The 24,739-nt window shown below is 44.1% G+C and overlaps 1 protein-coding gene across 4 annotated transcripts in view; it reads left to right on the plus strand.

Annotated features, from left to right (window-relative positions):
* LOC120917125 (diacylglycerol kinase zeta-like) overlaps window positions 1-24,739 on the plus strand; it is a 274,751-nt gene that overhangs the window by 170,360 nt on the left and 79,652 nt on the right. For all 4 annotated transcript variants that reach the window (XM_040328180.1, XM_040328181.1, XM_040328183.1 and 1 more), the window contains 10 exons: window positions 159-227; window positions 2,370-2,441; window positions 3,757-3,873; window positions 3,955-4,026; window positions 6,975-7,070; window positions 12,624-12,706; window positions 13,374-13,434; window positions 19,632-19,745; window positions 22,297-22,437; window positions 24,377-24,455. In XM_040328180.1, coding sequence (XP_040184114.1) covers window positions 159-227; window positions 2,370-2,441; window positions 3,757-3,873; window positions 3,955-4,026; window positions 6,975-7,070; window positions 12,624-12,706; window positions 13,374-13,434; window positions 19,632-19,745; window positions 22,297-22,437; window positions 24,377-24,455 — 904 coding nt within the window. The remainder of the gene's footprint in view (window positions 1-158; window positions 228-2,369; window positions 2,442-3,756; window positions 3,874-3,954; window positions 4,027-6,974; window positions 7,071-12,623; window positions 12,707-13,373; window positions 13,435-19,631; window positions 19,746-22,296; window positions 22,438-24,376; window positions 24,456-24,739) is intronic.

The following is a 24,739-nucleotide window of genomic DNA, read 5'->3' on the forward strand; positions in this document are numbered from 1 at the left end:
TATCCTGTATTCTTCAATGGATGTTAAGAAAAAGATTTTATGGCAAGTACAAAAATCTGCTTTTTCTCGGATTGCTGATTTCATAGTGCAATTAATTAGCACGACTGTTCGCCTCTTTGCCGAACTCACTAAAGTACTTTCTCTCTCTCTCTCTTTAGCCTGTAATTGTTCGGCATCACTGGGTTCATCGGAGGCGGCAAGCAGGGAAGTGCCGGCAGTGTGGGAAGGTGAGAGACCTTATTAGCGTGTACTGAGAGGTAGACGTGTATTATGTCTAGACTTACAGAGTTGACAGATTTGTATTACAACTTGACCAGTATTAATAAAAAGTGAGTGGAAATTCTTTGCCCTATGCGTTATGTCTCACACTGTGTTATTTTAATTATCTGTGTAGAAATATACTAATGGCTGATTTAAAAAATGGGACAATCTCACATTCATTTTAATTAGCACATATGGTATTTCTTGCAGTATTTGTGGTAATTTAAAGTGGTTGTAAACCCTGACATATACCCAGTGAAGTGACTGGCCTCAGATGATACATGGAGATTAAACAAATCATCCAACATAACCTGTATCTGTTTATATGCAGTCTTCTCTTCTCTACAGCTGTTTAAAGTGCAGCATTTATACAGCTTTTCTGAGATTTCAGAAAGCAGGGGGCGGGGAGCTGAAATTACACTCTGCGGATCTTAGTGAGAAGAGCTCTGAGAGCTGATTGGTGGGAAGGGTCACCCCCTCTCCCCCCCCCCACACGTGCTAGAGATCCCTCCCCTGTCGACCTCCTCCAGCTATGTGCTGGAGATCCCTCCCCTGACACTTTTTTTACCTGTTGGTGTAAGGAAAACCTGTTAAAGTGACTCCTACAGATAGTAGAGGAACAAAACGGCAGAGAGGAATGACACTTGGTGCTTTGGTATGAGGCAAGTACACACTATAAAGAGATATGCTTTGTTCATATTTCATGTATGAAGTTTACAACCACTTTCAAGTAGTAAACTCTCTTTTTTTTTACCTATTTTTAACTACAGGTGAGCTTATAACAAAACTTACCTGGAGGTAAAAGAACGTGCACTATTTAGGACATATTCTAGTAAGCGTGCGCTCTGAAGGAACAGCATACCCGTGCCGTTCCTTCAGAGCTGTGTGCCATGCCCGAGACTCCCGCGTGCAAGCACATTATGATATTGCCTTGCAGGAAGAAACCTTTTTTTTTTTTTTTTTAGATAGGAGTTTTCTAACGTTTTAACACAGCATGGGGAAAAAAATACATGTAAAAATCTCAAAAATTACCATACAGGTCATCTCTCCTCAAATTGACCCAGTCAACACAGGACGCTTTAGCATCTAAATATTCAGATAAGGTTTACATCTTGTAACTTCAGTCCACCTCTTATGTGGCTCAATCCCCCCCCCCCCCACTTTGGGCACTGCTGTTATGGCACATGTACAGGTATGTCAGACAGGCTTTGCCCAGCACAGCCCATTGGGGCTGATTTACTAAAACTGGAGAGTGCAAAATCTGGTGCAGTTTCGCATGGTAGCCAATCGGCTTCAAACTTCAGTACGGCCAAATCTTGTTTGCCTGTACTCCTCATATGGATCACAGGAGTGCAGTTCATTTTGCACTCCTGTGACCCGTTTTCAACAGAGAGCAGGCTAAAGTCCGCTCTCTGCTGACGTCACAGAAGTTGGTCCAGGGTCTGCATCATCATGACCACGAAATTGGGATCTGCTAGATCCTTGGACCTGCACCTGGCTCAGGTGCTTAGCGAGCCGCTCAGAGCCTCCAGTGAACGAGGAGGGCGCAGAGCAGAGAGCTGTGACTCAGTCTGCACCGCTCTGCTCACGGAGGTTTGAGAACCAAGTGATCAGCGGTGTTTGATCGCTCGGTTCTGAGTGTAGAGTTACCCGGGAACCGATGCAGCATCCGACCAATGCTGCATCCACCTAGGTAAGTGTACATAAAATAAAAAAACGAATTTGCATAATTCTTTTTTAAGGTTTGCCAAAATAGCCTAATTCTATGCAGAGCTGCACCAGATATTGCACACTCCAGTTTTAGTGACTCAACCCCAGTGTGTCCTGGCAGAAACTGTTGGCACATCTGTGCACATGTAGGTGGTTTTCTGTGCATGTGCAAAGACAGGGAAGGCTTGTCTCTCGGGACCCGAAGCCCTGCAGCACATCTTCACATTTGTGAGGGGGCGGGGAGAAAAAAAAATGTAATTCTCTATCCAAAACAGAAAAGAAAAAGTTTTGACTATGCATATACTTTAAGAACGTGTAGGAAGTGGTTGATTTTTTTTTCCATATATAGTCTAAATAATAGGCGATCATAGCTCATAAAAGATTGTTATTCTTTTCAGGGGTTTCAACAGAAGTTTGCATTTCACAGCAAAGAGATTGTTGCAATCAGCTGCTCATGGTGCAAATTGGCGGTAAGTCTCAGTGTCACGGCTGTCTGGGGGTGGGGGTGTTGAGGCGGCGGAAAGGCTCAGGGACAGCTCGGCTGAACTTGAAAAACCTCTGGAGTTTTTCCAAGTATTTCCAAACGGCTCCGATCAGCTCTGCTCATCTCCGGCGCCCCCGCACCTCGGGCCAAATGCGGTACTGCACGCCCCATTAGCTTGAATTCTGCTCATTTCCCTAGACGACACTCGCAAACCGAGTCAAATTAAATTTTTTAAAGTTGCTCGTTATTCAAAATGATTTGTTAACCGTGTTACTCGTAAACCAAGGTTCCGCTGTATATTTTTACCTATTTATAATGACCCTATTATACTAGCTCAATACAGATCCTGTGCTTTTTCCTCTATACTGATTCTGGTGAAAGTGACGGTTCAACCACAGCAGCTGTGTATGCAGCCAACCGGTCTTGGTTCTGCCTGCTTGCGGTGATGTCATCATGGCTGCTCTGTAGCTAGTGCAGGATAACGACAGTGAAACCTTTTCAAGCATATATGGGCAGTATCCATGTCATCAGGATGGGACATTGGCACTCCTAGAGGTACCCTTTCCTCGTCGGCACTGGGGAACTAACTGGGATCCCGGAGTGTGGATGTAGGCGGCACTGAGGAACTAACTGGGATCCCGGAGTGTGGATGTAGGGAAGTATACCTGGGTGATAAAACTTCACTTTCAAATGGATAGATTGGCTGAGAGCGCTAAAGGGTGGTATTTTTTTTTAATTCTATCCAGAGTATAGCTTTCAATGTAATTTATGATGCCAGATGGTAGCAACCAGTCTTTTTTCAAGAATGTTCTAAATTGATGGAATGTAAAACCTGATTGGTTGTGATGGATTTGTGCATTTTGTACTTTACGCAGTTGTTCTAAAACTGAGATTAAAATTGTTGGTAGCTAAAGGAGAGTTAAACTATCTGGCCAGTTTTCAAGGACTCCAGGACTTCTCTCATCACTGGAGTCCTTGATCTCATTAAAGACTCTAGCGATGAGATCAGCGCTTGCGTTTTTGCTCTCCTTGACACATTTTCAATGTATTTTTCAATAAGAAGAAACCAAAAGGAGAGTGTGAACACCCCTGTTGGTGCATCACATATTAGACTCCATATAGGGCAAGAACAGCGTCACAAACTTTGGCGAGGAGATCTCCTTGCTTGAGTCCCCAAGAGATGTTAGAAATCAGCTCACCAAATTCTCTTCATAACTAAAATGTCAGTTTTTTTTTATTTGGCCTTTTTAAATCAGCCTAATGCAATTTTTAGATGTGTTGTATTCTCTTTCCCGCTTCAGTACCACAACAAGGTGTCATGCTTCATGCTGCATCACATAGAAGAACCGTGTTCCTTAGGCGCTCATGCTGGTGTCATAGTCCCACCCACCTGGATTGTCCGAGTGCGTCGGCCGCAGGTAAGTGATGCCTTGCTGCTTTTTTCCACTTCTCTCTTCTTCTCTGCCCCTCTTCTAATGTTCTTCGCCTGTTCCCTTTAGAGTTCAATCAAGTCCAGCAAGAAGAAAAAGAGACCCTCATTCAAGAGAAAACCTAGCAAGAAAGGCACAGAGGTAATCATAAAAAGATCTGTGTGCTGCACATAATGATATAACGTGATTGTAAACTCTCACCCTGTAATACCCATTCAGTTTAACCACTTGATTTCCGGGAAGATGACCAGGCTAATTTTTGAGATACGGCACTGCGCTACTTTCACTGACAATTGCGCAGTAATACGCTGTACCTAAATAAAATGTATTTATTTAGATTTCCCACAAATAGAGCTTTCTTTTGATGGTATTTGATCACCTCTGCACTATAAGAAAAAAAAAAGACAAAAATAAAAATAAAAAATACAAATATATTTTACTTTCTGCTATAAAACCTATCCAATGAATTTTTTTTTTAAATCGAATTTCTGCATCAATTGAAGCCAATATGTACATATTTAAAAACAAAACAAAACAATAAGCGTATATTGATTGGTTTGTGCAAAAGATAGAGGGCCAGATCCACAAAGAACTTACGCCGGCGTATCTATTGATACGCCGTGTAAGTTCTACGATGCCCCGTCGTATCTTTGTTTTGTATCCACAAAACAAGATGCGACTGAATGTGGGCTCGATCCGACTGACGTACGTCTTAGTACGCCGTCGGATCTTAGGTGCATATTTACGCTGGCCGCTAGGTGGCGCTTCCGTTGATTTCTGCGTAGAGTATGCAAATTAGCTAGATACGCTGATTCTCAAACGTACGTCCGCCCGGCAAATTTTTTTACGCCGTTTACGTAAGGCTTTTTACGGCGTAACGTTACCCCTGCCTCATGTGGCGTACGCAATGTTAAGTATGGACGTCGGACAGCGTCAAATTTTCCGTCGTTTATGTAGTTTGCGTAAAGCGTTCGCGAATAGGGCTTTGCGTAAATTACGTTCACGTCGAAAGCATTGACTCTTTGCGACGTGATTTCGAGCATGCGCACTGGGATACCCCCACGTTAAAAAAAACGTCATTTACGTGGGTTCAAGATGAATTACCATAAAACACGCCCACATCTTAGCCATTTGAATTGCGCGCCCTTACGCCGACACATTTACACTACGCCGCCGTAACTTACGGCGCAAATTGTTCCTGGATACGGAAACTACGCTGTAAGTTACGGCGGCGTAGTGTATCTGAGATACGCTACGCCTGCCTAAAGATAGGCAGATCTTTGTGGATCTGGCCCATTGTGTCTACAAACTATGGGATAGATTTATGGAATTTTAATTTTTTATGGGATATTTTTATTTATTTATTTACTAGTAATGTCGATGATCAGCGACTTCTAGCAGGGCTGTGATATTGCGGCGGACATTTGGACACTAACTGACACTTTTGACACTCTTAGGAACCAGTCACACTGATACAATGATTAGTGCTAAAAAATATGCACTGTACTACAGTGATCAGATACAATACTGTGCACTGTAATAATAAAGATGTTTAGAGAGCTAGGCACATGATCGTGAACAAGAATGCCTGTGAAAAAATTTACACATCCGGCCGCTGCTCCAAAACTCATAAGACCAAATGAGTAACAACAAAAATTACAACAAATGGAGCGCTGTTCCTGTATAATATTACACAAGCAAAGTGGAGTAAAAAGTATCAAGAACAGTTGTATCCATTCATAAACTTTAACTAAAAGATCAAGTAGGGAATGCCTTGAAAGCACAATAAGTCACGGCTCGCATGTCCTCCTCTGCAGACCCGGATGGGATGGATGGCTGTAACAACCCTGGTACTGTGTAAAGTGAGGCATGAATCTGAGGTCCCTTTCACACTTGTATGACTTTTCCTGCGACTTTGGACCGCTGAGTCCTATGACAAGTCGTACCCCAAGATTCCCAATGATAACCATTCATATCTGTGCGACTTCAAGTCACACTGACTACACAGTAGTTCCTGTACTACTTTGGTCTGACTTTGATGGGAATTGAGGTCCATAAACCTTTACACAGGCGTTCCCTGAAATCGTGGTAAAATTGCGCGACTTTCAAGTCGCGGCAGTGTGAAAGGGGCCTAAAGGGCCCTTTCACACCTACGGGCAAACGGTCTGTTTATTACAAGTCTTAAGATACTTGTAATGTATCCCTATGGGATTGCAGATGTTAGCGGATGATGCATCCGCTAACGTCTGCAACCATCCGCGTCCGCAAAGATCCGCTTTTGCGGACGGAAGAAAACCCTATTTTTCTTCCGTCCGGCGGAACGGATCGGATGAATACGGACACACGGTCCGTATTTATCCGATTCCCCATAGGGGAGAGCGAAGGAGAGACAGGGCGGTCTCTGCACTGTGTGCGGGGACCGCCCTGTTCGCCGACAGCTCAACAGGGATTTACGGAGGAATCCCCGCTGAGCCAAACGGGCTAACGTAGCGGATCAATACGGATCCGCTCCGTGTGAAAGAGCCCTAACACTGACTGAGCTCCGGCATAATTCTACAACCCTGTCCTTTCAATTGCTCTGTGGTCACTTGACCGTTTCCAGCTTGCCTGTGATCGCTGCATATGAGCTAGGGGAGGAGAAACGGAAGCTCATTAATTGTCCCAGTGAATGGCTGTGCAGGGGGTGGGTGGGGGCTGGATAGGTCTGATTATTTGAGGTGAGCAGGTGAGTTCCCAGCATAGCTCGAGAATTTCCCATTGTATATTATCCTGCTTAGTGTGGTAAGTTTTTAATAGGAAAGCAGAGGGACTGGCAGGAACACCAGGGATTTCACTCAGAGGAGGCAATACAAAGAGAACAGGAGACTTTCTCATACAAGTACATGGTACAGCAGGCGCATATCAGGAATATGAAGAAACAAAAACTTCTCTTGCCCTGGGAGGGCAGGACTCTGTTGACAGAACTACAGATCCTTTGGTGGGTAAACATCTCCCTTGAAATGAAGCTACACAATGATGAGGGTGGTAGTATGACTGTAGATCTGTGTTGCATTTGGTGAACTTCATTTGAAAACATATGTTTGTTTTAGGAGCTGAGGATACGACCGTTCATCATCAGACCCGCTCCGTGCCCGCTTATGAAGCCTTTACTCGTTTTTGTGAACCCTAAGAGTGGAGGAAATCAGGTACAGACTCCTTCATTATACTATACCATCTATTGACAAATGCAGCAGTGCATTTCTATGGACAAATGGATGTAAATGGACATCGGTTTTTCATCCACTTCTGTTCAGGTCCATTTTATTTTTAAATGGAACAAGTCTGCAATTTTGTTCCTTTTTAAAAAAAAACGAAAGTGGATGAAAAACGGAATGTAAACAGATAATCCTCTGTTTTTCGTCCATTTTTTTTTTTTTTTTTTTTACCAAATGTTTTGATTTACATATTTTAATGTACTTTATGAACCAAAAGTTAACCTGTGATCCAGGTAGTGGTCAACCAAGAAAGTGACTTCATCATCATCTACTGTCACCCAGCATGAAGAACTGACATAGATGGAGGAAAAACAGATGTAATTAAAGTGGAGTTCCAGCCACAATTTTTTTTTAAAGTCGGCAGCTACAAACACTGTAGCTACTGACTTTTAATAAGGATACTTACCTGTCCAGGGAGCCCGCCATGTCGGCCCCCGAAGCCGATCTGTCCATCGGATCGGGTGCTGGAGTCACCATTGTAACTAAGGAAAACCGCCAGTGGAGCCTTGCGGCTTCACAGTCGGTTTCCTACTGCGCCCGCGTGAGTCCCGTAGCACTTTGTGAATGGCCAGCTCATTTTTTTTTTCTTTTGTACCTTTTTTGAAAGTACTATGTGCACTAAAGACCACCCCTCGTTTTTGGATATTTAATTTTTTTTTTTCTTTTCTAACTTTTTTGAAGTACTAAGTGTACTTCAGTCCTAGGTTGGCCACAGCCCAGGACTTCATGTCCTCTTCTGCAGCAAGTTCTCCTTCTCCCCTCCTGTCTTCTGGGACACACACAGGTCCCAGAAGACAGTGAGGGAGAAGGAGGGCTCGCCGTAGAAGAGGACATGACATCCTGGGCAGCGGCCGACCTAGGACTAAAGTACACTTAGTACTTCAAAAAAGGTAGAAAAAAAAAATGTAATATCCAAAAAACGAGGGGCGGTCTTTAGTTTAAGACCACCTTTCCAAAGTGGTTGGAACTCCGCTTTAAAGTCTATTCTTTTCTTTTTTTTAGCAAAACGGATGACGCTTGTGTGAAAGGGGCCATATAGAGGAAGCCTGAAGGGCTTGCAAGAGTTAGTGTATGCACCTTTATGCCCCGTAAACACGATTCAAAAATCGAACGACAGATCGGACGACTTTTTTCGCTTGCTGGACGCAAGTAAAAGTTGAATAGGTTACTAAAGTTACGAAAATTCTTGTACGACAAATATTTATTTTTTTCAGTGATTTAACCACTTCAATACCGCACCTAGACATATGACGTCCACAAAGGGGATCTCGCATGCCGGGTGGACGTCATATGACGCCCTGTACTTTGTGCGGTGATATCTGAATGATGCCTGCAGCTAGAGGCATCATTCAGATATCATTGTGTTCCAGCTGCGATCCTGTGCACCATAGCAGCGGTTGATCGTTATTATAGGCGGCAGGAGGGGACATCCCCCCCCTCCTGCCGCCATCCGGTGCTTCTCCGGGCTCTCCCGTGCCATCGGGGGCCCGGAGAAAGAATTGCCCAGCGCTGGATAGGAAGCATAGAGATGACTGGTGACCAGAAGGTCACCAGTCATCTCTATGACCGGTGACCAGAAGGTCACCAGTCATCTCTATGACCGTCGGAGGCCTGTGCGTGATTTGATGACGTCATGCCCGGGTACCAGAATGTAAACAAAGCTGCAATTGCGGCTAGTAAGCATGAGATCAGAGAATTTTTTTTCATGATCTCATGCTTTCCAGCCTGGAGGAGAGATGTGGGGTCTTATTGACCACGCATCTCTCCTTAAAGATGACCTGTCACACACCTTTCCTATTACAAGGGATGTTTACATTCCTTGTAACTGGAATAAAAGTGATAAAAAAAAAATGTAAAAAAAGTGTAAAAAAGAAATAAAGTAAAAAAAAAAATGTTTTTTTTTTTTTTTTTAAACGCCCCTGTCCCCGGTAGCTCGTGCCCAGAAGCAAACACACACGTAAGTCCTGCCCACGTATGTAAACGTCGTTCAAACCACACATGTGAGGTATCGCCGCGTGCGTTAGAGCGCGTGCAACAATTCTAGCACTAGACCTCCTCTGTAACTCTGAACTAGTAACCTGTAAATTTTTTCAAAGCGTCGCCTATGGAGATTTTTAAGTAACAAAGTTTGGCGCCATTCCATGAGTGTGCGCAATTTTAAAGCGTGACATGTTTGGTATCGATTTACTCGGCGTAACATCATCTTTCATATTGTACAAAAAATCGGGCTAACTTTACTGTTTTGTTATTTTTTAATTAATGAAACCATTTTTTTTCCCCAAAAAAAGGCATTTGAAAAATTATTGTGCAAATATCGTGCAAGATAACTGGGAACCCGATGCGTCACTGGGAACCCGATGCGTGTACCCGGCGGCCGCGATGCTCAGTAACTGAGCAGGACCGTGGATCTGTGGTGTGTCCCTTGTACATAGGGACACCGATTGGTCACCTCCCCCAGTCAGTCCCCTCCCCCTACAGTAAGAATCACTCCCTAGCAGGGGCGGACTGACCATCGAGTCATTCGGGCACTGCCCGAGGGCCCCATGTCACTAGGGGGCCCCATCAGGCTCAGTAAAACCAGGGACAGTATGTAAAAATCTATATTTTTTTTTACATCTGTGCCTGATATGTCTGAAACCAACATGCTTCTGATGTGAAAATCCCGAGATTTTAGCTGCCCCGCCTCTGCACTGCCTCCTGGCTGGTGGCCATCTGTAAGCCCAGGGGCCCCATAGTCTTCTATTGCCCGGGGGCCCCATGAGTTGTCAGTCCGCCCCTGCTCCCTAGGGAACACATTAACCCCTTGATCACCCCCTAGTGTTAACCCCTTCCCTGACAATCATATTTATACAGCAATCAATGCATTTTTATAGCACGGATCTCTGTATAAATGTGTCAAATGTGTCCGCCGCAATATCACAGTCACGATAAAAAAGATTGCCGCCATTACTAGTAAAAAAACAAATAAATAAGAAAAATGCTATAAATCTTTCCCCTATTTTGTAGCCACTATAACGTTTGCGCAAACCAATCAATATACGCTTATTGCGATTTTTTTTTTTTTTTTTACCAAAAATATGTAGAAGAATACGTATCGGCCTAACCTGAGGACACAAATGTGTTTTAAAAAAAAAAATTGGGATATTTATTATAGCAAAAAGTAAAAAATATTGTGTTTTTTTTTTTTTGTTTTTTTTTTTTCAAACTTGTCGCTCTTCTTTTGTTTATAGCGCAAAAAATAAAAACCGCAGAGGTGATCAAATACCACCAAAAGAAAGATCTATTTGTGGGGAAAAATGATAAACATTTCATTTGGGTACAGCGTTGCATGACCGCACAATTATCATTCAAAATGTGACAGCACTGAAAGCTGAAAAATGGCTTGGGCAGGAAGGGGGTGAAAGTGCCCTGTAGGCAAGTGGTTAATCCAGTGAGCTCCTAAGATCCTGTGTATTCTGCCTCTGCTACACTGTAACCCCAAGCAGCGTTGCCCACACCTGCCCTGTTCTTGCCCTCCAAACTACAGAACACCCCCCTCTCTAAAAAATCCCTCTTTCTTTTTCTTTTTTTGCATTCTCTGCACTCTGTCCCATCAAGCACAAGCATGTGATGGCATTAAACAAACAGCTGGAAACTTGTATGGGAGGGGATGGAGTGTAGAGAATACAAACAAGGTGGGGCTGCATAAATGAGAAGAAAATAACTATAATAACTCTGCACCAAAGGTGTAATAAAATAATTATCCCGCTGCAGAACTATGTTCTCTGTGCGGTGTGCAAAGTAATTATGTGTATGACAGTGCTTTCAAATATTATTAAGTGCTAATTACCTAAAACAAGGAGGTTATATAAATAACACTATGTAACAATGTAACTAAAAAAAGGAGGAAGTGGGACAGGAAGTCCCCTTCTCCTGAAGCCTCCACTCCCCCCCCAAAAAATTACATGCCAAATGTGGCATGTAAGGGGGAGAGGAGTGGGTTAAGAGGAAGTTCCATTTTTGGGTGGAACTCCTCTTTAAGGTGAAAAAACATGAAGATTTACAACCCCTTTAATATTTAAAGTGTGGTCACTCACATAATTATTATGGATGAGAAGAAGAAGCTTGTAGTTCTGTAGTCAGGTAGGGGCAAACTGGGCAGGGCTGACAACAATGTTTGATATTTAAGAGACGCAAAATTGTTGCCTCTCTACAGGTATTTCAAGTCTAAGCCTTCCCACTCTAAAAGTAAAGTTTAGGTTTCAGCAGTAGGGTGTATCCTGCCATTCGGGTCACCAATGGAGTCCCTAAAAGGTTGAAGTCAGCATGTAAATCTCTTTGGTAGCAACTACCAAAACCCAAGATACACTATTTTACCAAAAGTATTGGAACACGTGTCTTTACACGCACATAACCTTTAATGGCATCCACCCTTTGCAGCTATAACAGCTTCAACTCTTCTGGGAACTGTCCACAAGTTTTAGGAGTGTGTCTATGGGAATGTTTGACCATTCTTCCAGAAGAGTGTTTGGGAGGTCAGGCACTGATGTGGACAAGAAGGCCTGGCTCGCAGTCTCTGCTATAATTCATCCCAAAGGTCTTCTGTCGGGTTGAGGTCAGGACTGTGCAGACCAGTCAAGTTCCTCCAGCCCAAACTCACTCATTCATCTCTTTATGGACCTTGCTTTGTACACTGGTGTGCAGTCATGTTTGAACAGGAAGGGGCCGTCCCCAAACTGTTCCCACAAAGTCGGGAGCATGAAATTGTCCAAAATTGTCTTGGTATGCTGACACCTTAAAAGTTCCTTTCACTGGAACTAAGGGGCCAACCCCTGAAAAGCAACCCCACATCATAATCCCCCCTCCACAAAATAATTTGGACCAGTGCACAAAGCAAGGTCCATGAAGACATGGGTGAGCGAGTTTGGGGTGAAGGAACTTGACTGGCATGCACAGAGTCTTGACCTCAACCCGATAGAACACCTTTGGGATGAATTTACTTCTCGTCCACTTCAGTGCCTGACCTCACAAATGCGCTTCTGGAAGAATGGTCAAACATTCCCATAGACACACTCCTAAACCTTGTGGACAGTCTTCCCAGAAGAGTTGAAGCTGTTATAGCTGCAAAGGAGGGACCAAATCAATATTGAACCCTACGGACTAAGACTGGGATGCCATTAAAGTTCACGTGCGTGTAAAGGCAGGCGTCCCAATACTTTTGGTACTATGGTATTAGTTTTGTGTAGCATTTGACTTTTATGTTTTAAAGCCATTATCTAATAGCTGACAAGTTTGGATGACTATTGGTAAAACAGAAGTAAAAAAAGGTTAAATCCATGTTTGGTCACACCCTTTGAGTAAAGATTTGATGGGAAATTGTAGGCCAACACAATATTATTTTTTTCTGTCACTTCCACATAGAAGCCTATACAAGTTCATGTAATGTATTTGCATTCATTCTTGATGGTAAACGCAAATTATGAGACGTTTCTTTTGCTCACACAGGGAGTAAAGATCCTTCAGTCCTTTATGTGGTATCTGAATCCACGGCAAGTGTTTGATCTTTGTCAAGGTGGACCAAGAGAAGCGTAAGTGTTCAAATTAGGCTATCCGCCATTTTATTATGTGAAACATTTTCCTTTGACATTTGGAGCCATTATATAAAAACTTGAAATGTCAGATTGTGTGTAAAACAGATAAAACATTGGAGGAAATATTACTCGTTCAAAATCTAGCACATAGTATGACAGTGTGTGGACCTTTGTCTACAGTTCCAATCTAAAGTTCCCTAGGCAAACGCCTAGTGCGTTACCATAAATAACCATTTATTAAAATCACATAACATAAGTGTTATACTCACAAAAGTAGGCTTATAATATAAAATTCTCCAACTGGTAAGGCGGTGACCCTGCGGTCACGGGGTGGAAAAACGTGCGTGTTTCGGGGGACTTAGAGCCCTCAGAGTTTGCACCCTCATTTTTGCAGTGTTTTGTAAGGACCGGCCAGTCGGAAAAGGACTGCGTCGCTAAAACCATTGCCTATCACAGTCCTGTTTGGGGAAATACTGCGACTGAGTGTTGTTGGTGTTTTTTCTTTTTTTGGTCTGCTGATCTTTCCTCGCGCCTGAGCTCCTCCATGCCTCCTATCAGTTGAACGGCCTTTCTCACAATTGCTCTTTCACTTGAAAGCTCTAAAATATGATTATTGTAATGGGTTGTGTTCTGATCATTTAATCCTGTTTTGTCCTGTCTGTAGGTTGGAGATGTATCGGAAGGTTCCATCATTGCGTATCCTTGCTTGCGGGGGTGATGGCACCGTAAGTTCTGTGTGGCTCTGGTAGTGTATGTCTGGGCTGTATGTGTGTTATCTAGGACCCCATGTACTGGGCCAGTCCTGTTTCCTTGTCACTCTAGATCAGCAAATCAAACCAGATTGTCAGATGTTGCTAGAGGTTTCTTTGAGCTGTGGCTGATTGAGCTCCGATTTCATGTTGCTTGCATAGTTACTGGACCAAAAGTACAAATAAGGCTTCATTTCCATGGATGTTTTTACAGACACTTTTCTGAGCGTTTTTTGCAGCTTAAAAACGGCTCTCCATGTTAGTCTATGGCCTCATGCCCACCATGACATTTTTGAACTGTAGATGGCTGAGCCGTTTTCAAGCTTCAAAAAAAAACCAGAACCAGTGCGTTCTGAAGCTCCAGCGTTAGAGCTGTAAAAACGCCAGACGTTAAAAAACGCGCAAAAATATATATATATTAAAAAAAATAACATGGACAGGCGTTTTTAAGCTGTAAAAAAGGCTAAAAAAGGTGGCTGTAAAAACGTCCATGGAAATTAAACCTCATCAGTGGCATGACACTAAGGATCTTTTTAGCCCTCTGTAATGGTAGCTATAACCCACTTTAATAAACAATTGATTTATTTTTCGATCAATCTTTCCTGATCGGAGTACTTGATCAATAGTTGATTACAAAATCAATTAATATGGCACACCTAAGGAACGTTGAATTCAATCTATATTTGGAAGCAGTGGCGGCTGGTGTTTTTTTGTTTGGGAGGGGGCAGCAAACAAAACAACCACCCCCCCATGACACCTCAAACCCCAACACCCCCCCCCCGCACGCAGGCGGGCACATAGGGAATCAGCGGGCACACAGCGTCGGTGAGCAGCAGGGATCAGCAGGCACACAGCAGCTTCCGCCGTGCGTCTCCTCCTCCCCTCCTAGGCGTCCAATAGGATTGCCTGTCCTTTTAGCCAATCAGGTGATGGGTATCAGACCCAGGAGAAGGATCAGTGTTGCAAATGGGGCCGAAACAACTAATCGATTAATCGCCAACTAATCGATTATGAAATTAATCGATTACAATTTTCATAATTGATTAATCGGCCAGTAACATAATGGGGTTAAAAAAAAAAAAAATAGCCCTTTATAGTACAAAAAAGCAAATCGCTACTGTAAATATTACTTTCACTGTCCCACAGTAAAAAAAATGAACCCCTTACAGTAGCGATTATTTGCTCTTTTTGTACTTATTTTTGTTTTTTTAACCCCATTATGTTACTAAACATCTCAGGCCGGGGTCACACCTCTGTGTGTTTTTTGGTGCTTTTTGCAGAAACACACTACAGTTCATTTACATGTTTTCCTATGGGACACGGTCACATCCATGATTTTTTTTCAGCTGCTGCGTATTTGGAAAGGGCAAGGAGTTTTTAACGCAAAACAGTGCTATTTTTATTTATTTTTTGGTTCAATATACTTCAATGGAGAAGCTGCAGAAAAGCATGTAATGTGTTTTTGCAGCAAATTGTGTTTTGGAATCTACCCAACAACAAATTGTCCCAATTGCAAATATTTTTTTTTTAAGGCTATTATCCGATTAATCAAAACAATAATCGGCCAACTAATCGATTATTAAAAAATATTCGTTATGCCGCGTACAGACGGTCGTTTTCTGCGATGTAAAGAAACGACGTTTTTAAAAACGTCAATTTAATTGACCGTGTGTGGGCGAAAACGACGTTTTATGTCTTCTGAAAAACGACCAAAAAAAATTGAAGCATGCTTCAATTTTATGTGTCGTTTTTCAAAACGTCGTTTTTTACTTCACAGAAATTGACCGTGTGTAGCAAAAAACGACGTTTCAAACGACGTTTTTACACCTGCGCATGCCCAGAAGCTAGTTATGAAGCGAGCTTCAATGGAAAAACGTGGTGAACGTAACCTCGCTTTGCTAGAGCACTGTGAAAAAACGATGGTGTGTAGGCAACATCGTTTTTGAAAATTGAAGTTTCAAAAACGTCGTTTTTTACTTCACAGAAAACTTTGTTTTTTTACATCGCAGAAAACGACCGTCTGTACGCGGCATTAGTTGCAGCCCTAGTTGCAAATATTAATTCACTGTTGCAACACAACTGGGTGGGCTCCGAACGCAATGCTCTGTTACCCAAGCCCACCCTACTTTGAAGCCTATTAGAGCCTCTGGCTCTAATCAGGTGCTTCAAAAAACACACCCCATAGGAATTATGCGCCCAGAGTCCTGAAAGACGCCAAGCACATGGATAGGGAGGGCGGCGGCGATGTTAAGGGGGGTGGCACCCATGTGCCCACATGTGCACGGGCCGCCACTGTTTTGGAAGATACAACTGTAAGTTATCCATCATATCTATGTTTCCACCAGGCAGCCTTATTATCTGATTAATTGAAAATTGATTGAAATTATGACTCAATTTATATCAGTGCTGCTGGTTGCAGCAAACCATCAATAATTCTGTCTGGATCGGTCTGACAGGAAGCTATGGCTATTTGATCAATTTCTCATTCATTTGAATTGCACATTAATCGGATAATACAATGGAAGTGTGAATGACCACTGGAAGGGTCAGTTCACATTAGCTGCTGGGTTAAAACGCAGTGGGTGGTGTGCGGCGCGATGCAGCGAGACAACACATAGTGACCTTTCATAAAGTTCTATTGGCCACCACACAGTGTGAAGAGGTGGGTTGCCTCCCACTGTGCTTCTTTGGAAAAAATGCTCTACTAACATATTTACAGATTTGATGAGCCAGAGAAACAAAGCTGGAACATTCACTACTTGTCCAGAACAAAAACATCCTGCTGACTCAATATCCTCATTACAGACTATTTCTGTGCTTTTCTTGCTGTGCATTTCCCATCACTGTTCGTATCTCTATATGGATGGGAAATAAAAAGAGGATCTTGCATTTTGATGACCTAAACAAAGAAGATCTCATTTAATTTTGATTAGGACTTTGGTCCAACTCAAAACAAAGCTTTTCTAGTAGTTTTGACCATTAAATAAGAGCTTTTAAAGCACCATTCCATCCATATTGTTTTAGTTTTAAGTCGGTAAGGCTTAGAACCTGGGGTGCCCAACCAATGGCCTGGGGGCCACATGTGGCCCATGGAGCCCTCTGATGTGGCCTGCGACCTCCTGCTTTGGGATGGCGGGTTGGCAAGCCCAGATTGTGGGTTTCCAACCCGCCATCCCGGAGTATCAGTGTTGTGAATGAAGCCGGCAGGAGAGGAAGCGCGACTACACAGCAGAGCCGCATAAGCCGATGCTTCCTGTACAGCGCCAACTCCTGCCACAGGCAGCGTGATACCAAACGCACTCTGCCTGGGACAGCAACAGCCGGTGCATTGCCATGAAATGCGATTTGCCATGAAATGTGATGGTCCGCCTCCATCACATCCCATTGGCTCACTCATGTCATGTGACATATACACACGTCATCAGTCTCAGCTAGGCTATTGGCTATCATAGGGAGAGGATCTCCTCCCCCTGTAATAGCTGCACGGAGCTGTAGTAGTAAATTTAGCTTACTCGCACACCCAGGGAGGTCAGCCTCCGTGCAGCTTATCAAAGGGCTAAGAGAGAGGAGAGGGGGGCAGGCAGATGGGAGGCTGCTCCATTATACAGGCTGCCCATGGTGTGTGTGTGTGCTGCTGGCCACACAGCCCGAGAGCAGGAGGAGGGGAGAGGCAGCCTATAGATGTGTGTGCGATCATTGTTTCTATACATTCTAACACCAGCAATGCACTCACTGCAACACAGGCTGCTCCTCACAGAGCTGTGCATATCACACTGCCTTCTCCTTCCTAACACTATATACCAGCTCCGTGCTTTGATTGTTGGATTCTGCACCCTGGAAATCCCCCATACTCTCCAATACGACTTTTATATTATCTTTTGGTTACACGGGTATCACTCTCAGTTCTATGGAAGGAGCAGGCGCAGAAGATGTGAAGGGGCGACACTTCAGCCCTCATCCACATATATAACTCAAGCTATCACAGGGAGAGGAGATCCTCTCCCTATAATAGCCTAGCTGAGACTGATGACGTGTGTATATGTCACATGACATGAGTGAGCCAATGGGATGTGATGGAGGCGGACCATCACATTTCATGGCAAAACACATTTCATGGCAGTGCACCGGCAATACCTGAATGGAAGACTGTTTTATTAAAGATACGTTTATTTCTAAAATCACAGCGTATATATGGGCCTATCTGTTCTGCAGTGGTTACTGGGTTTCTGTCAAATTGATCAGAAGGTGCAGCTCAGAACACCTGCGGGTTACCTGCACTGAGCCATAGACTTCTTACCATGTAAAAAAAAACTGCTAGCCACAACATACAAGGCCATCCACAACATGGCCCCCAGCTACATCACCAACCTCATCTGCAGATATCGCCCAAATCGTCCCCTCCGCTCCTCCCAGGACCACCTGCTCTTTAGCTCCCTTGTTACCTCCTCCCATGCTCGTCTTCAGGAATTCTCCAGAGCCTCTCCTATTCTCTGGAACTCCCTGCCCCGGTATGTCCGATCAGCCCCTAACCCAGGGTTTGACAAATTTGCTTGGAATCTAGGAGCCAGCTAAAAAAGTTAGGAGCCAGAAAACGCGCCCCGTCTCGACGAGCTTGCGCGCAGAAGTGAACACATACGTGAGCAGCACCCGCATATGTAAATGGTGTTCAAACCACACATGTGAGGTATCGCCGCGATTGGTAAAAGCGAGAGCAATAATTCTAGCCCTAGACCTCCTCTGTAACTCAAAACATGCAACCTGTAGATTTTTTTAAACGTCGCCTATGAAGATTTTAAAGGGTAAAAGTTTGTCGGCATTCCACGAGCGGACGCAATTTTGAAGCGTGACATGTTGGGTATGAATTTACTCGGCGTAACATTATCTTTCATAATATAAAAAAAAATGGGGATAACTTTACTGTTGTCTTATTTTTTAATTAAAAAAAGTGTAATTTTTTCCCCAAAAAGTGCGCTTGTAAGACCCCTGGGCAAATACGGCGTGACAGAAAGTATTGCAACGATCGCCATTTTATTCTCTAGGGTGTTAGGATAAAAAATATATATAATGTTTGGGGGTTCTAATTAGCGGGAAGAAGATGGCAGTGAAAATAGTGAAAAATTATATTAGAATTGCTGTTTAACTTGTAATGCTTAACTTGTAATACCAACGGCCACCAACAGATGGCGCCAGCTTACACATCTGGTGGTAATAACTTGTAATACCAACGGCTCACCACCAGATGGCGCCAGCTCACAAGCCAAGTCGCCAGGACCCTATTTCTAGTCGCCATGGCGACCTGGCGATCGGGATTTGTCGAGCCCTGCCCTAACCTCTCCACCCTTTCTAATATCGGGGTATGACCGTCCTGGCCACAGCTAGAAGAAGAGGACATCTTTTTGTGGATTTAAGGGGTCCAGGAATCATGGAGGCAAGTGCTATCTTTCGAGACAATGGAATCTGAGTTGTCATAAGAAAGTAGTAAAGATATGTGTTCCAAATGCCTGGATGGGAGGGGGCAATCCCACCAGACATGGAGCAATGGTGCCTTTGGAGGTGTGCAACCACCAGCAAGCATCTGAGATTGGGTGGTTATGGAGAACAGAGGGGTACCTGTGCCACTTAGTTATAATAAATTTGAACCCTGTTTCCTGTGTTCTAGTGATCTAATGATCATTTATGGGTCAGAACGAAGCACTTTTCCCAGTTTGAAGGGAGAGTAAGGCTGGGTTCACATATATACAAATTGGATGTGGGTTTCCCCGCATCCAGTTTGCGTGACAGGTAAGTGTAACTGGCTCTCAATGGAGCTGGTTCACACAGGTCCGGGGTAGCCACGGTCCAGGTTACAGAAGGGCCCTGTGCGTCTTCGCATCCGGTTCAGGTGTGAATTAATGCAAAAATGTGGACCTGAACCGGTGTACAGAAACGCACTGGCCCCCATGCTGTGACCCGCGGCTGCACATCTGTGAACCCGGCCTAAATTATATTTTGCTGAGGTTATGAAAACCACTTTAGACGGTGCTGCTTACAAATATTTGAGTGTTGCTAGTGCAAGCATCTTATCCCTTACATTCTTGGGTTTCCTATGTAATGTATATTCTGAAGCTGCTATATTTGATTGTAAGACCCCTGAGTATTTCCTTGTGTGACCGTTAACAAATTTCTTTCATCAGGTGGGATGGATCCTTTCTGTACTGGATCAGCTGCATCTTTTCCCTTCTCCGCCTGTCGCTATACTGCCCCTAGGAACAGGCAATGACCTCGCCAGAACTCTTAACTGGGGTGGGGTAAGTGATTCTGTGGTCACAGTGCTCTTGCTGGCCTGTAAGACAGACCATTGATATAAATATCCAGGAGACTGCTCTTTGCTCTATGTGAATATGTCAGAGGACTGCACCCCGTTATATTTTAATGAGCTGAGAGATTGTTTCTATTGTATGTGACTGAGCCAATACTCTTTTTGCTGAATGACAACGACCTAAGGCTAGCCATACGTTTTTATAGATTTTTTCAGCTATGCTAAACCATAATGCCGCATACACACGATCATTTTTCAGCATGTCCAAAAAACGACGTTTTCCCAACTTCATCATTAAAACGACGTTGCCTACACACCATCGTTTTTAAAAAATGATCTAGCAAAGCGCGGTGACGTACAACACGTACGACGGCACTATAAAGGGGAAGTTCCATTCGCCTTTGGGCTGCTTTAGCTGATTTTGTGTTAGTAAAAGACGATTCATGCTTTTCTGTCTGTTACACCATGATGAATGTGCTAAATGAACGCTAGTTTTACCAGAACGAGCACTCCCATCTCATAACTTGCTTCTGAGCATGCGCAGGTTTTTTACGTCGTTTTAGCCCACACACGATCATTTTTTACAACCTGAAAAACGACATAGTTTAAAACAACGTTAAAAAATGCAGCATGTTCGAATTTTTTTTTTGTCGTTTTTCAGAACCTGAAAAATGATGTGTAGCCCACACACGATCATTTTAAAGCGGGAGTTCACCCTAAAAACAATTTTCTAACATTACATTGAGCTCACTCTTGACATTGACAGTATGCCAATGTATTTTTTATTATTTTTTGCTGTACATACCTCGTATAGCTATTTTCTTACCCGGCTCCCGGGTAGTGCCTCCCGCGGGAGTGGGCGTTTCTATGCAGCAGTTAGTGATTGACGTGATGACAAAAACTACCCCCCCGTCGCATAAGGAGCGCCACGAGTTGCCGAAAGAAGCCGATCGTCGAGTCGGCGCTATACGGTGCCTGCGCACCGACGTTCGGCTTCTTTCGGCAACTCGTGACGCTCCTTATGTGACGGGGGCGGTAGTTTTTGTCATCACGTCAATCACTAACTGTGGCATAGGAACGCCCACTCCCGCGGGAGGCACTACCCGGAAGCCGGGTAAGAAAATAGCTATACGAGGTATGCTTCCCTTGCTCAGCGGCGATGGCTTTCCCTTCCCCTGGTCTCAACGGGCATCGCGGTAGCTTCCGTTTCCTCTCTCCTCCTTGGCAGGCAATTGGCACTCTTTTCAGCTAATCGGAAAACGGGTCTCGGACCTGCTTCTGATTGGCCGGATTGAGGATCAGTGTTTCAATAGAGAATATTTATTCGCTGTTGTAACACCTGGGTGGGCTCCTGACCCAATGCTCTGTGCCACGAGCCCACCCTATTTTGAAGCCTATTGGAGCCTCTGGCTCAAATCAGGTGCTTCGAAAAAACACCCCCACTGCTGTAATTCACGCTCCTGACGTCCTAAAAGAGGCTGGATGCATGAAATATGGGTGATGGTGTCCTGCAAAATAGCGGCCGTGAATAGAGCATTGGGGTGACGGCCGTGGATAGAAGGGACAGCGCTCCGGCACTCCTAATGGACAAGCCACCATTACTCCTCTCTGATTTTTGCTGTATGTAAATTAATTGAGAGAATGCTCTTTTCTCTGTGTGAATGAACTAGAAACTGTTCTTTGCTGTCAGTGACTGAGCTCGGAGACTCGTCTATAGGGAACTGCACCACTGACTTGTGTTCTACAACTGGGGCACATGTGCCTTTATTTTAGCTTTTTGTGATTACAATTCTGCCTAACCCTAACCTACACTGGAAGGAATATGTAGACTGCCAGTTCTGACCTCTGTCTCTCTCTCTCTGAAAATGTCAAAGATCTAATGGTTTTAAAGGCCCATTTACACTAGGATGCAGGGCATGGGCAGTGCGGTTGGAATGCAGTGCAGGAAGCTGCACGGGAACAGGGCTCTCCCGCACTGCATTCCAATCGCACTACCCTTGCGATCTGCTGCAGGGGTTAGTTCAAAGTTAACGACTTCCCAAACGCAGGTCACAAATGCAGTGCGTTTGCCCACACCGGATCATATGGCACAAAAATGCCATGTGATGCAGTTGCTGTGTGTTTCAAAAAGTAGTGCATGCACTTCTTTTGGTGCCATGCAATTTTCAGCCCATTCAAAATGGGGCACAAAACACACTGCACAGAACTGCATGTAAACAGAGTTGCTGTGCGATTCACACGCAGTTCCTTGTGTGAATGGACCTTTATACTTCAGAATAGGTATACACATCGGGTGTTCTGACTTCACCCTGACGACAACTCCTCATTGGCTCAGAAGCCATAAATAGACAGGCAACTTGCATTTACATTTACTGTATATTTCTCTTGGTGTACGTTTCCATTGTATGCGCATGCATTTGCTGTGACTCAGTGTAGGATACAATCTGATGCAAACTGTAGGCTGTGGCCCATTATATATGCTCTGTGTACAGACGAGATGGAATGTGCTGAATAATTTATCCTGTGTCCTTAAATCTTAGGGTTATACTGACGAGCCACTTTCTAAGATCCTATCCCACATAGAGGAGGGAACTGTGGTCCAGCTGGATCGGTGGAACCTGGAAGTGGAGAGAAACCTTGAGGCCAGTGATGAGGATTGGGGAGAAGGAGCAACCGCTAAAGTGAGTACACAGTTTATTTTGAAGGGCTGAAATGGAAGGCAGTCTAAAATAAAGTCCAGCGGGCAAACTTTAAGTTGTAGTAAACCCCCAAATGTTGGTCCATTAAGAAGTTTTTGCTATAGTCTGCACAACATCTTTGCACATTGTGTCACACTTTCCCATCAAAGCAATTACTTCCAGCGATGTCTGCGCTCCCTTCCATGGCTGGCGCATCCATTCTTACATGGTTGTCCTTTGAGTTTGGTGTATTTGGCCATCTTGATTGGCAGGGATGGTGTAAAGCAGGGTATGCATATATCAAAATTCTGCCGGTTCAGCATGAACCGGCCGAATTTCAATGAGAGTGTATCTCTCTGTCAACAGAAGCTGGTTTTTAGACCAGGGGCCTATTGAAGAAAAAAAAAACTCAGTGTATAGCCAGATTAACTCCTGCACATGCACACTGTGGGTACTTCATCCCAGAACAGAATTTTGCCAAGACTGAACTGAGCTGTGCATGCGCTGTTCACTGTACAAGCAAAAATGTGCTGACAGGCAGGTAGAAGTATCTATAGCAGAAGAGATATACACCGTTTTTTCTGTCATAAAAAAGACCTGCATGTCAGCGCTTTTAAAAAATAAGGGCCAGATTCAGATAGATCAGCGGATCTTTAGATCTGCGTAATCTATCTGATTTAAGATCCGCCGCCGCAAGTTTTAGAGGCAAGTGGGTAATTCACAAAACACTTACCTCCAAACTTGCGGCGGCGGATCATAATTCCTCCGGCGGAATTCAAATTCCGCGGCTAGGGGGAGTGTACTATTCAAATCAGGCGCGTCCCCGCGCCGATCGAATAGCGCATGCGCCGTCCGGAAATTTTCCCAGCGTGCATTGCTCCAAATGACGTTGCAACGACGTCATTGGTTTTGACGCTTACGTAAATGACGTCCATCCGTATTCGCGAACGACTTACGCAAACGACGTAAAAAATGTAAATTTTGTCGCGGGAACGACGGCCATACTTAACATTGGCTGCGCCTCATAGAAGCAGGGGTAACTATGCGCTGGTAAAACCCTTACGTAAACGTCGTAAAAACACTGCGTCGGGCCCGTGTACGTTTGTGAATTGGCGTATCTCGCTGATTTACATATTCCCAGCAGCCATTTTTAAATTGCAGTTAAGATCCGACGGTGTAACACAGTTACACCTGTCGGATCTTAGGCATATCTATGCGTAACTGATTCTATGAATCAGGCGCATAGATACGACCGGCCTAACTCAGAGATACGACGGTGTATCAGGAGATACACCGTCGTATCTCTTTGAGAATCTGGCCCCACGACTTTACTTCCATTTTAATTCCATTTATGGGCATTTAAATTTTCTTTTTTTTGATCTTCATTTTGCATCTATCACTGCACTTTGTGTTATTATCAGACAAGTAGCCCATGTAGATCTTGGTAGCAGTTGCTAAAGCTGGCCATGCCCAGTACAATCTGATTGTACAACCTCTGTACTATCACCTTTAAATTTACCATCTTATGTGATGGCCTATCTCAATGGTCTCCAAACTGTGGCCCAGGGGCCAGATGCAGCACTTTGCTTGCTTTTATCTGGCCCTTGGGGCACTATTTTATTTACTGACATCAACAAGGGGCACAATTCCTGCCAATGACGCCATCAATGGGGCACAGTTCCTCTCACTGACACGAAAGATGGGGCATTGTTTACTCCCACTGATGCCGGGACATTCTCCACTCACAAATGGCCGCATTCTGGCCCCCCCTAAAGTCTGAAGGACGGTAAACTGGCCCTTTGTTTAGTAGGGTGGAGACTCTAAACAGCCCATTGCATTTCTATCCAATCAGTCAGGTCCTTGTACTACAAAGTTGTTGGTAAATTTTGTAATTTGTACCATATAGAATGACTAGTGTTTTAACCCTCCTCTCTTCCTACAGCTGCCTCTGGATGTGTTCAATAATTATTTCAGCCTGGGATTTGATGCTCGAGTCACACTGGAATTCCATGAGTCCCGAGGTATGGTAGCTCTCTGTATGTTTGGGGGATGCAGTGATGGGTGATAGATTTGGTTGTAACAAGTGTTGTGGGCTTACAATTTACTAGTCATATTGCTACTAAAAAAGGGGACATTAAGGCCCCTTTCACACTGGGGCGGTGGGTGCGTCTGCTGTAAAGCGCCGCTATTTTTAGCAGGGCTTTACCGCCAATTTTGACGTGCTATTTGGCCACTAGCGGGGCGCTTTTACCCCCCCACGCTAGCTAGCGGCCGAGAAAGGGTTAAAGCCACCGCAAAGCGCCGT

Source organism: Rana temporaria, chromosome 11, assembly GCF_905171775.1.
Source record: "Rana temporaria chromosome 11, aRanTem1.1, whole genome shotgun sequence".
NCBI lineage: Eukaryota > Metazoa > Chordata > Amphibia > Anura > Ranidae > Rana > Rana temporaria.